Here is a 12,586-nt window from a genome sequence, read left to right as displayed (position 1 = left end):
TGGGACTCTTTTTTTTCCCACTAATTAAAACAAAGGGCCACCACGGACATGCTTCTTGCACAAACTGAAGCTTTGGAAGAGAACTTTTAAGTATTTATCAGAATGTTATGGAGACCATACAGCTCTAGTTCATGAACTGACAGCTTGGGAGACATGATCCTCCTCCATAGGTAAGCCAACATAGCCTAAGTACAGAGGTCCAAGATAATGACAACTGCATCCATCATATTGACACAGTTACTTCAACCCTAAAGAGAAAGCCTAGAAAGTTGTGACTGGATCCTCAGAAAGGAGTCTGTGTCAATCAAATTTACAGCAAAATCAAGCAACCTCAACTCCAGCACTGTAGCCACAGCCTGGATATCTATTAACTGTGACACTACTCATGAGAGTAATGTCATCATCACCACATTTCTTTGTTACAAAAAAAAATGGCAGAAAATCTCAGTTGATCAAAAGAGTTCAGTTTTTATGGGCAGAAGATAAAAGTAATATGTTTTGGTACTATTTGATAAAAAAAATATTAGTATTTGTACCATATGATCTCTTCATATTCCACTCTAAGTGATATATTGAATACTAGGGTATAGAACAAAAAAGGCTATAATGTGGAATAATGTAAGACAATTCATCTGACTCTGCAGAAGTTGAGTGACAAGATTAGCAAGCACTCCCAACCTCCTTCCAGGATCCTTGCAATAACGTTTGATTTCATGAACATGACCTTATTTATGAGCATCATGTATGCATTATAGTAAAAATCATTTAATGCAATAAAACCTTACAGGAGGCTAGGTTTAATGACTGTGGAAGTGGTGTATGTTAAGTGCCTTACATGAGCTCTCTTCTTGACATTTATGCCTTCCATATGGTTTTGGAAGATAAATGATAAGACTAATTAATTAAGTATATTGTTACTCAGTGCCTACACTACAACTAAATCTCCAAACTAATGATCAGCTTTGACATGCACATTGCTGAAGCAAAGGTCTGTGATGGTATGCACTTATTTTTCTCTCAGAAGTAGAAATTTAAATCCTAATGGGAGGCATACATACCTTCTACTATGATCTGAAAATCATGACTGTCTATCCCCAACGAATTGTTGGCTCTACAGCGATAATTTCCTCTGTCATGGTAGGAGATGTTTTCTATCTTCAATGTCTTTTTATGAGGTTCAACTGTTGCTCTTCCCTCTGGTAATTCACCACCCAGTTTGCTCCACATGATCTGTGGAGTTGGTCTGTAAGAAATATAATGAATGCATAGATAAATAAATATCGATTATAAATAATCTCTCATGGCACACCTATTATCATGCTGAGTTTATATATGCGCAAAGTTTTATCAGCCTTACCAGTGGACACACATGTTTAAGCATCAAGTTTCAACAAGCATGTTTCATCATAAGCTCTTTCAATGGTCTACTCCCTAAGAATCTTGTCTTTTTCATGAAGTAGGCTGACTCCACGTGAAGGCTGAATCAACAAAGTTGTATACAAAATGGATAACTGACGTCCAGAGAAATAATATTACACGGTATTTGTCAAGTGTGAAAATCTCCCCGTGGTCAGAGATCAACAGCTCCTTTCCCTGTGTGACTTTCAACAACATGGCACAGTAGCCAGCAGTGGCAGGCAACAATTTCCCCTTGAATCCTAATGAAGCCAATTTTGGCTAAAGAGGCTGAGGAGTGAAGCCAAGTGCATGGGCTGGATAGAGGAGCAGCTCTTTCATTCTAGGGCAGCTTGGAGTGCCCAGCACAGACCTTGCTTTCTTGCTCTGAGGGGAAGAGCAGCAAGGAGACAAGAACCTGGAATCTTCCTAATTCCGGAGCATTAGGGAAACAGGTTCACGAGATCAAAACAAACAAAAGCAAAACAAAAGAAAGGGATAACTTTGTCACATGCCTTAAAATGAAGGAAAACAGAATCTAGGGCCAACGTGTGAGGAAAACTCCCTTCTCATACAAATGAGGGTGGAAAATTGACATCCTATGACTACTGTGACTTCATACTGTTGCTCATAAACAACTATAAGAGGGGGGGCAACTTGATATTTCTCTGCCTACAATATTGTGAAGAACATAATTCTGGTATTTCCTATATTTTGGGGTTTTATTCATGACTCCGAGAATGCTCTAAGGGTGACTTGGATTACTGTTATAATTTTATCACTATCAAATCTGATACTCCAGAAAGCTAAGTAAACAAGACTTATCAGATTCAAATTTAAATTGTTTTCTTAGTGGGTTCTATTTGATTTCTGCATTTCATAAGAGTCCATCTTTCCTAACTGTTTAGTCTTATGCTTGGGGTCAAACTTTCCGTTGGGCACCAAGTAAACGATATATTTTTTTCAAATTTATTATTATTTTATAACTATGAGTGTTTTGTCTGCATGTATGTATATGCACCTCATGTGTGTCTGATGACAATGGGACCAGAAGAAGGCCTTGGATCCCCTAGAACTGAAGTTCTAAATAGCAGTGAACCATTGTGTGGGTGCTAGGAATCAAATCAGGACATCTACAAGTGATCTTAACCACTCAACTACCTGATCGGCCCAGCTTCAATAATTAAATTAATGTCTCAAATTGTTTACCTCCATTATTTCAAATTACTTGTTCACACTGAAAATGAATAAAATAGCTCAATTTTTGGGAAACAATTATACTGGAGGTAATTATAAAGTTTTCTTTACAAATATTTGCTATTTTCTCTCAAGGCCAAAGGGATTAACCTCAAAGATTTGTAACAAGAACCTGCTTTTTGACCAAGGACAGTGTACATGGCAGAAATCCTTCAGAAATGGTCACGGCAGACAGACAGACACCTAAGGAAGTATATTGATTAGCCATTGAACTTTAAAGAGCATGACACCATGCAGTCGTTGGAATCCAATTCTCCTACCTGCTTGCTTTTTAGACCATCTGTCAAAATGGCAATTTGCCAAGTGACAGACTGCCCTGAGCCTCAGCTCCTCCCACACAGATTTTAGTGAATCTGTGTTTCAGCAGTGCAAGCATCCCACTTTCCTGAATTTCCTCTTCTACTTCTGTTTTTGAAAGACATCATTCGTCTAACACTCTTCATTTCTTATAAACAAGTAAATTATTTAAATCAGATTAATGCAACATCACAAGTAGAGACGGTTTATTCAGCTAGGTTAATATAACTCTTATATTGGGGACAGTTCTGTTTTGTTTGCTTCGTTGCTTTATTTTTACGGAGCACTTAACAATCATGGGTTGAGGAGAAAATGAGTTGTTTAATGATCTTTGTTTTCATAACTTCAAATATTTGTTCAGTTCTTAGGCAGGTAACTTTTCTTATGATTCTTGGTGAAAAAGGTAGGATGCATAGAAAGCATATATCCATAAATTCATGATGGGTCTGCTTTCATTTCACACAGTGTGCGTGTGAATTATTAAAACAGCACGTTCTCACTGTCAATAAGATGGCAGGGATGTGAAAACATTTCTCTCTTAATGAGAATCAATACATCACTTAACTCTTCGCCATTTCCAGGGAATGTACGAGCTCAAAGGTTTCCAATATGAATATGCCTCTGCAAGCTTCCTTGACTTAATTAATAGTATCAGCATAAGTCTCTCTCTCTCTCTCTCTCTCTCTCTCTCTCTCTCTCTCTCTCTCTCTCTCTCTCTCCCCTCTCTCTCTCCTTCTCTCCTTCTCTCTCTCCCTTTCTCTGTCTATCTCTGTCTCTCTTTCTGTCTCTATCTCTCTGTGTTTCTGTCTCTCTCTCTGTGTATGTGTGTCTGAGTGTATAGGGGTTGTGTGTGCTAATGTGTGTATATGCGCATAAAAGCACAGATCCGAGGAGGACATCTATGTCTTGTGTTCTGCTTCCTCACTTGCTACTCATCTCCTCACCCCACCACACCCCGATCCACTTCCAGGGTTACAGGCTTGCATCCTGTCTGACTTTTTAGGTGAGTGCTGAGAACTCAAACTGAAGACCTCTCGCTTGCACAGAAAGCATTCTTAACTAACAACCCAAAAGTTTCTATTATCATTATTCACTTAGATATATGATTCATGTAACCACCTCAGAGCAGATATAAACAAACTCCTTACTGTTTTCCCTGTTTAAACTGAAAGGGTTCCTTTGGCTAATATAACATTGATGTGAATTACACTTAGAGGTGTTTAAGGTTAAGGGACAGATTGGGATGAATGGACTTCAGGTTCCATTCAGCTTGGAAAAGCACTTGTGCTTTTGAGTGAGCTCTGTGGGCTTCATTTGTCTAACCTGCAAGTGGGAATACTTACACCCAGGGAATGTCAGGAGGGAACTGAGTTAATGATGTACGTGACAGAATACTACTACTATGATTAGTGATTTTTTACTTCATTACTCTACATCATATATATATATATATATATATATATGAAGATTCAAAGGACGACCAGACAGAACGAATAGCCCAACTCAAACCAATTATGTTGTGTGTTGTGTGTGTGTGGGGGGAATCTCTTCTAACGGAGTATCAGGAATCTTTGTGTTGCAAAGAACAACTCTTTGCTGACATTCATTTTCTTTTTCCAGTGTGCCTTCCCCAATATTTTAGTCTCTACAAGACAAGTTGGGGTATCTTTGTCAGTGAAGGACAGTCTGAACAGATGCCAGTCACCTCCAGAAGTAAATGCCAGTGTTGGAAGGAAATGATGGGGAAAGTCTCTAAAAGGTTTGACTGACTCGAAGAGTTAAGCTGAACAGTGAGGAAGCCTGAAAGAATTTAATGTCCACCACTACAAACCCATGCTGACACTGGGTGGTTACCCATGAGTTACAGCAGATGGCAATGCTTTGGCCTTCTCAGATAAAAAGACAGACCAGGGCTAGAGAGAAGGCTCATCAGCTAAGGGCACTTGCTCTTCTGGCAGATGACCTTGGCTAATTCTCAACATCCACATAGTGGCTCCCAACACTCTAAAATTCTATTGCTTCTTCTTGCCTTTGTGAACACCATATACAGGAAGTACACAGGCATAAACCGCAGTCAAAATACTTGTGTACATAAAATAAAAATAAATCTTAAAAAAAGCACACAGGGACCAAACTTTCTCCATAGAGGCCATGTGACAACATATTGAAATAATTTATTACTGAACATTGGTGATTTAAGGCTGATAAGCAAACTGGCTGAAAAAAGAAATGGGCAAAGTATGGAAGTTGTATAATAATTAAAATCCTTCCTTTTCTTCACAATCTAATTTAAAAGAAGTCATTCAAACTTTTAACTGAATTATGAACAAAAATGGATTTTGTATTTTTTATTTTTCTTCTTAATTATCACTTAATGCATTTCAAATTCTATCTCATTTTTAAAAACTTCCATTGCTTACAAAATATCCGCATCTGAAATGCATCAAATGGAAGATGGAATACCTTTCTCTACAGCATCACTGATGGGAGACTATCACGTCAGCAGGAATACTTGTAGAAACAGTGAACTTGTATGACCATGGCCCCAGTTATATGAAAGAGATTTCACACAATGAAGGCAAGAATTTTCAAAGATGACAAAATGTCAACCCTTAGGGTTTTGGTAGGAGAACTGAAGCAGGACTCTGCTGTTGGAGATGTGAGGCGGTGTCAGTGGACCAGCTTTTGATGTGTGCTTCCCCTAACTCTCATCATCTGGACATTCTTTTACACAATTATTTCATTTTATATAAAAAAAAAATAGAACGTTGGGGTGAAGTTTTTATTTACCGTGTAAAGATTGTTTCTGTATTATATTAATGCTGATTTCTGAACCAGCAGAGATTTGATTACAAGCCGAACTTTGGTATTGTTAAGCATCACCTGTCTTAGTGTTTTGTAAATACTCCCTATCTCCTTTTCTGATTGGTAAAATAAAAATATGATGGCTAATCGCAAAGGCAGAAAGTAGAAGGTACTTCTGAGAGGAGATAGGAACTCTGGGAAAAGTGAGATGGGGAGTTGCGGGCAGGGGATTTGCCAAGGAGACGACAGAAGAAGCAGGCAGCGGATAGGGAAAGTTAGCTAAGAAACAAGTAAACGAACATAGAATAAATAGGTTAAGAGCTCTTAATAAGTTAAGAGCTATTGATAGCAAACCAAGCTGTAAAAGTCTAGGCATTCAAAATAAATATAAGTCTCCATGTCTTTATTCGGGAGCTTGGTGGTTCCACACAATAGAGACCTTTGGAAATTAAAAGGAGGGTAGTGTAAACTAACAGATTCTAATAAGGCTAACAGACCACTGAAATAATGGAGCCCAACCAACTGTGAGTTTTTGTTTTTTTTTTCAGAAATCTTATGCTGGGAGAAAGAAAAGAGGTTAGCCAGAGGGGAAACTTGTGTTCCCTGGAAAGAGATTCCACACAGTTCTAACAACTAGTCATACCACTTTACTAGATGAGACTGAAGTCCAAGCAATGATTGATGAGGTAAAGAAGGTATATGGGACCACACCTTGCTGGGATTTCTGCACTGTGGATATCCTTGGACCTCTACTTAAACTTTAATAACACTCCACAGTAAGAAGTTGGACCTGCAAGTGGTCTCCAAATCGTTTTATCCCTCTGCTCAATATGAGCACGTTGAATAATGTTTTCCTGTTTTCTGTTTTAAATTAGACTATTTTAGATGGCTTTCTTGAGAATAGTTGGCTGGACCTTCCTTGGGGTATAGGCCATAACCTCCTATAGTACTATAGCAGTGGAGCTAGCACCCTAAAACTGAGAAGAAAAGCACAGCTTATAGTAGATGAGTGGCTACTAATGTGCATGCTCTAAGGACAGCAGGAGATCACCCACTTCACTAAGGTTTGCCTTGGTCCCTGAACTCCTGATGCCACAATGAAGACAAGAACCTATAAGTCAATTTCAATTGTAACCTTAATTCTGTATAAGACAGCAGAAATGTGTTTCTCCAGTGAAACACAAATGATGTTTATAATCTTTTAAAAAACAAAAAAAAAGTAACTTAAAAGCATGCACTCAGCAAAGTCTTGACTTCTCAGTTTTTAGTGCACCAGATGGGATAAGGGTTGGGCAAAGGCCAGGGTACTCACAGGCCCTCCGCAAAACACTCGAGCAACAGGGTATCCCCTATGAGTACAGTCCGTTTGGATGAACTTCCAATTTGAGCAGGAGGCAGCAGAAGTTTGGGTTTCCTTTGCTTGATGGAATTTGCTGGAAAAGAAAAAAAAACAAGAGTCAATGCCCTCTCCAATAAAGGTTGTAAAAACTCTATGGTACCAGGTCATTCTAAAAGCATGACTTCACATCCTTTCATGTATATATTTTGGTGTGCTTCTTAAATAGACTTCTCTCATTCAAGGAAGCATGTATCTCTCAGTTTCTTTACCAGTGTTTTTTTTTAAATGTCATGATGTATAATGCCTGTGCGTTTTGAGAACTCGAAGCCTTACTTGAGAAGATTTTGTGAAGATATCCTCAAGTTAACTGGTAGTCTGACTTTGTATTCTTTTGTTTCACCATACCTTAACATTGTTGATAATTATAAGTCTATTTAATTTATTGATCAAAGTATTAGATAGGATTCCTTCTAAAAAGACAGCTTTTTTCCTCCAGTACTTTATTGAAAATTCAGACTGACAAACTTATAGTAGATATCAGGCAACCATAAATTTATTTAGCTCTTCAGTAAATTTCTTCTAATCAGATCTTTAAGTATACCTAATGTTTTAGAAAATGATTCACAATACGTCTAAGATTGGAAAGTATAGATTTGAATGTTTAATTTATTCTTCTATTAGTAATTTCAAAATATGATGGGAAATTAGGACACTTCATTCATAGTGTACTTTGATTTTATTTCCAAATGTGAACATAAATTGTTTCTCATAACTAGTGCCAATGTGACTTTATCATTTTATGAAAGAAAATAAATAGCTGGCTTTCTATTATCAGAAGAAAGGAGTGTAGAATACAGGAAGCCATGTGCATTCTGCTTTCCATTTTCTTGCATGAATTTATATATTGGAAATGATTTTTGAATATGTACTATATGCTATGGGTTTTTAAGTACTTGAAGACATATATGTAGATTAATAATCTTACAGAAAATGATGTTGGGAATGAGGCAGCATACATGAGATGTCCCCAATTGGAGTGCTTTATTCACTTCTGATGAGATCACCAGTATATTAGAAATCTACATGAGGCCCTTAGTCCACATAATGTAAGGAGTACTTATTTCATCTGAGTGTGGTTTGCATATAGAAAACAAACAAGTCTACTATGCAACTAAGGTTATAACTCAAGGATTATAGATAAAATGCAAATTCTGATCGATGCTTTATAGAAAAAAATGAATAAAATTTAAAGGGTTCCATAGACAAAAAATAAATAGACTAAAAACTACATTCCTTCTTAGTGAGATTGTTTAGTGGGTCATAAAATGTTCTGACAAGTCTTGCAAGTAAAAACCAGAGTTTCTCTATTTTTCTTGATATTAGCCATTTATTTTCTCTTTCCTTATGTAAAGTTATCAATCTTCTGTGCTGTGTGAGCTATTAGGAAAAATCCAAGTAATATACCAGTATATACCTTCACTTACAGCTATGTGTAAAACTACATATATATATTTATAAGTTAATTATATATGCTAATTTTATATATGTTTTAATACGATATAATTGTATATTATGCTTAAAGATCACATCCACACAAACATACACATACATATATACATATCCCTTTTCATAAACTCTAAAAGATTGTGGATCATAAAACCTTCTATGCTAACGTGTTACTTGACAGTATTACTGGCATTCTTTCTAAGAAATACTTTAATAATTATAAAATGCGATGACCATGAATGACTAATGGTAAAACTATATGCCCAAATTCTGCATATTGCCAACTTACCCTGGGAACTAATTTCTGTGGATGAACTTGAATCATTAGCATGCTTTACTGAAATAAAAAAGATGGAAGAAACTAATACAAACATAATGGTAGACGTTGACAACAATAAAGTAAGAAAACTCATGTATTTATTTATGGAAAAATTAAAAGATGAAGTATAACCATGCCCGTTTGAGTACTGTCTATGGGAATACAATATAAACAAGACTCAAAAAGTTGTGAAGATACAAGTGATTACTACTCTATTACAAAGATTTCAGGTTACTGAAAGTTCATAAAATTGACAACAAACATCATTTGCACACAAAATAATGGAACAAATTAGACAACGAAATGATCATACCAACCTTCTGCTCTACCAGGGTCAATTACTCAGCCTGGGAGCTGCTAGGATTATCCTTTGCCTTTGAATCTTACCACTTCATCTCTTACTAATTACTCCTTCCCTTTTGGGAACCAGACAGCATCAAGTAGGAAACAGAAAATCAATTCAGATAACTTTGCCAATTTGGGAAGGACAAAGAAAACCCTGATGTGATTAAAAAAAAAGAATATAAATGGTGATTTTCTTTTGACTCAATTTTTGTCTCCTTCATTTTTAGCCTGCTGATTTATCCAAGGTCACGGTGAGCCCATGCCCAAGATGTGCTTTATGTTCACAGAAAATGAGTAGATCCTGCAGACATGAAATGAAACACATTTGTACTGTGAATTGAGATTTGATTTTCTGGCTGCCAGAGACAGAGCTACTGCGGATCTGTAGCTGCAGATGTCTGCATCATCTGTATGAAGTCTCTAGAGTTAAACAAAACAATGACGGAAAATACCAACCATCTTTAAAATGGCTTCGGAGAGAAGAATGAAATTATACACAGATTTGCATTCAGCATGATTGAAGGAAGAATAAATTATTTGGACTTACAACTGTTCACAGTTAGTTTCATTGGCATTTTTTGTACAATCGTTCTTAATTTTGGAAATGCAGCGAAGCAGCAGTAATCATTCCGACTGTCTTTTTCTTCCACATTTGCAAAGTACAGATCTCCTTTTTGGCTCATGTACACTCTTTGATCTTGTTCAATGTGTTCTAATTCTGCAAGGGGGGAAAACACAACTTGTCACTGAAATGGGTGCTTCCTCTTCATGATGCTGCAAAATAGCCGTAGCAACAAGAACAACAACAACAACAACAAAGAAATCCTTGGGAGGCTGAATATCTCACAGATAGATTGCCAGCCAGTCTGGTATTTCATCTCTCCTTACGAACTGATCTCTTGCTTTGCTTTGGCTTTTCTAAAAACTGTTCAGTTCAGCTATTAATTACTCTCTCTTATTTTCTATGGATGATCTTTCTCTGAAACGGAGCTCTGCAAAAGTGATGCCTGCACCATTGATCGCCCTGCTCTGGGTGCAGCTATGTAATTCTAGAATGAGTGACAGCTTTGGATTTTGGCTGCAGCCAAGAACAGCTCCACCCACACTCCTCTAGATGCACCACAAATATGATTTTCTTATGCAATGCAATGAGAAAATACCCAGAGGGCAGCGAGGAAACAGGTGATGGAACAGGCTTTTCAAGAAGTTTCATTTTAGGAATTATTAAAGCAAGAAAAGCAAACACAAAGGCTGACACTGAACATTGTGTAGGTCAGTGTTTTTAGCAGAATGAATTAAGCTAAAACAATAATACTAAACCAACAATACAACCCAATTACTTGAACTCTGACCTAACCTGTGTTCCAAAGGTAAAGACTGCAGAAGGCAAGTTTTTTGCAGGCATGTTGTATCATATGACTACTCCCCTCCTGTTCAAATACTGAAAATTAAGAGACATGATGATCTTCCACTGTCTTCACATATACACTCCAGTTTAGACTTAGGAGTAAGAGTAGAATTGCAAATGTATCTAATTTTGAAGTCTATTTGATTCTACAGGATAATCAATCATATATGAATGATTGCTTTCATTGGTTTCATTGTGTCATATACATAGTTCATGGAATTAAAGTGAGCTTGATTGATGGAACAGAACACTACTTACCAATATTCATCCAATAGATGTGCAAAGGTGGGAGGCCTTTGGGAGGGTTGCAGGGTAAGACAATGGAATCCCCTTCTTCTACATCAATGGGTTCAATTTTTTCTTTTGGGAATTTTGGAACACCTGATAAAATGATCACCACGAAACATTCATTTTTAATGTAACTTTAATATGTTCTATGTTATTAATAACTAATGACATTCCTGTTTTAAAAAATGAGCAACTGGAAAATTGAGCATCCTCCTGGTGCTGTTCTCACATCTATCCTACAGAGAAAAATATTATTAAGAATCTGGCATAATGAGTCTGCCTGAAGACCTTCTCTTCTCTTTCTGTTTCTCCAGTTCCAATCCCCTGGCTCTAGAGCAGAAAACACTTGCATCTTTCCTCCTTCCATGGATCCCACAGTTCTCCTTCCATTCTTCCTTCCCAAATCAATTGCTTTGTCCTAGACCCTAATCCAACAGGCATGCCATGATAACACAAGGGCTTCTCATCTCAGAGCAACAAGTAGGCTGAAGGCAGACCCATAGGTCTCCTACTACTCCTGAGATCCGAACCTGAGTTTCATCTCCAGCTCTCTAGTAGGCTACATGCTTTGCTCTCCCTTTTCTTTCTGATCCTATCCCCAAGGAGTCACAATACCTACTCCTTCAACCTTCCTTCTCCAAACTCACCCAGTTCTCCAAGCTCCAACTCCAGCAGCTATTCTCTGCATATAACACCTGAGCAGGCCCCCAAAACAGGCAATACATGAGATCATACGCTGAAGATACAGAGAGGAAACAGAAACCAAGAAACTAAATACATACCCAACTAAGACAAATTCAGAAATCACCTTGACCTATAATCATCCCAAACCTAGACATCTAGACACCAGCTTAAAAACACTATCAATCACACCCAAGGTGATATGTCTCCATTAGATCCCAGCTATCCTGCCACATCAGGCCTTGAATATTCAACAAAGCTGAAACACAGGAAAAGGACCTTAAAACTAACAACATGAATACAATAGAGATTCTTAAAGAGGAAGTTAGTAAGTCCCTTATGAATCTAGGAAAACACAAAGTGAGAGGAAATGAATAAGTAAATCCCTTAAAGAATGCCAGGAAAACACACTACTGGAGGAAATGAATAAATGAATAAATCCCTTAAAGAAATAAAAGTAACATCGACAAACAAAAAACAAAAGGCACAACCCACAAGCAAACAGTTGAAAATGAATAATGCTGTTCAAGACATAAAAATGGAAATAGAATCAGTAAGGAAAACATAAATGACAGGAATTCTGAAAAAGAGAAACAGGAATTTGAACAGGAGCTACAGTGGAAAGTATCAGCAACAGAATACAAAAGATGGAAGACAGACTCTCAGGCAGTGGAGATAAGATAGAAGAAATGGAAATGCCAGACAAAAGAAAACGTTAAATCTAAAAAAATTCTTGACACAAGACATCCAGAGAATCTGGGATACCATGAAAAAGCAAAAGCTAAACCTACAACCATAGTTCATTCTCTGGAATGCATCTGGTTGAAGGAGAAAACTGATTGCTTAAGTTGTCTTCTGATGTCTGTGTTTGTGCTCTGACACACACAAACACACACACACACACACAGAGAGAGAGAGAGAGAGAGAGAGAGAGAGAGAGAGAGAT

General features: G+C 37.3%; 1 protein-coding gene across 1 annotated transcript in view; it reads right to left on the bottom strand.

Moving 5' to 3' along the window:
* Positions 1-12,586, bottom strand: part of Chl1 (cell adhesion molecule L1 like) — a 148,085-nt gene that overhangs the window by 44,603 nt on the left and 90,896 nt on the right. The window contains exons 5-9 of the mRNA XM_028773100.1: positions 10,930-11,052; positions 9,811-9,981; positions 8,889-8,936; positions 7,067-7,187; positions 1,059-1,243 (exon numbers count right to left, since the gene is read on the bottom strand). Coding sequence (XP_028628933.1) covers positions 1,059-1,243; positions 7,067-7,187; positions 8,889-8,936; positions 9,811-9,981; positions 10,930-11,052 — 648 coding nt within the window. The remainder of the gene's footprint in view (positions 1-1,058; positions 1,244-7,066; positions 7,188-8,888; positions 8,937-9,810; positions 9,982-10,929; positions 11,053-12,586) is intronic.

Source organism: Grammomys surdaster, unplaced genomic scaffold (genome assembly GCF_004785775.1).
Source record: "Grammomys surdaster isolate TR1022 unplaced genomic scaffold, NIH_TR_1.0 220, whole genome shotgun sequence".
Taxonomy (NCBI): Eukaryota; Metazoa; Chordata; class Mammalia; order Rodentia; family Muridae; genus Grammomys; species Grammomys surdaster.
This window is presented reverse-complemented; position numbering and strand designations above follow the sequence as displayed.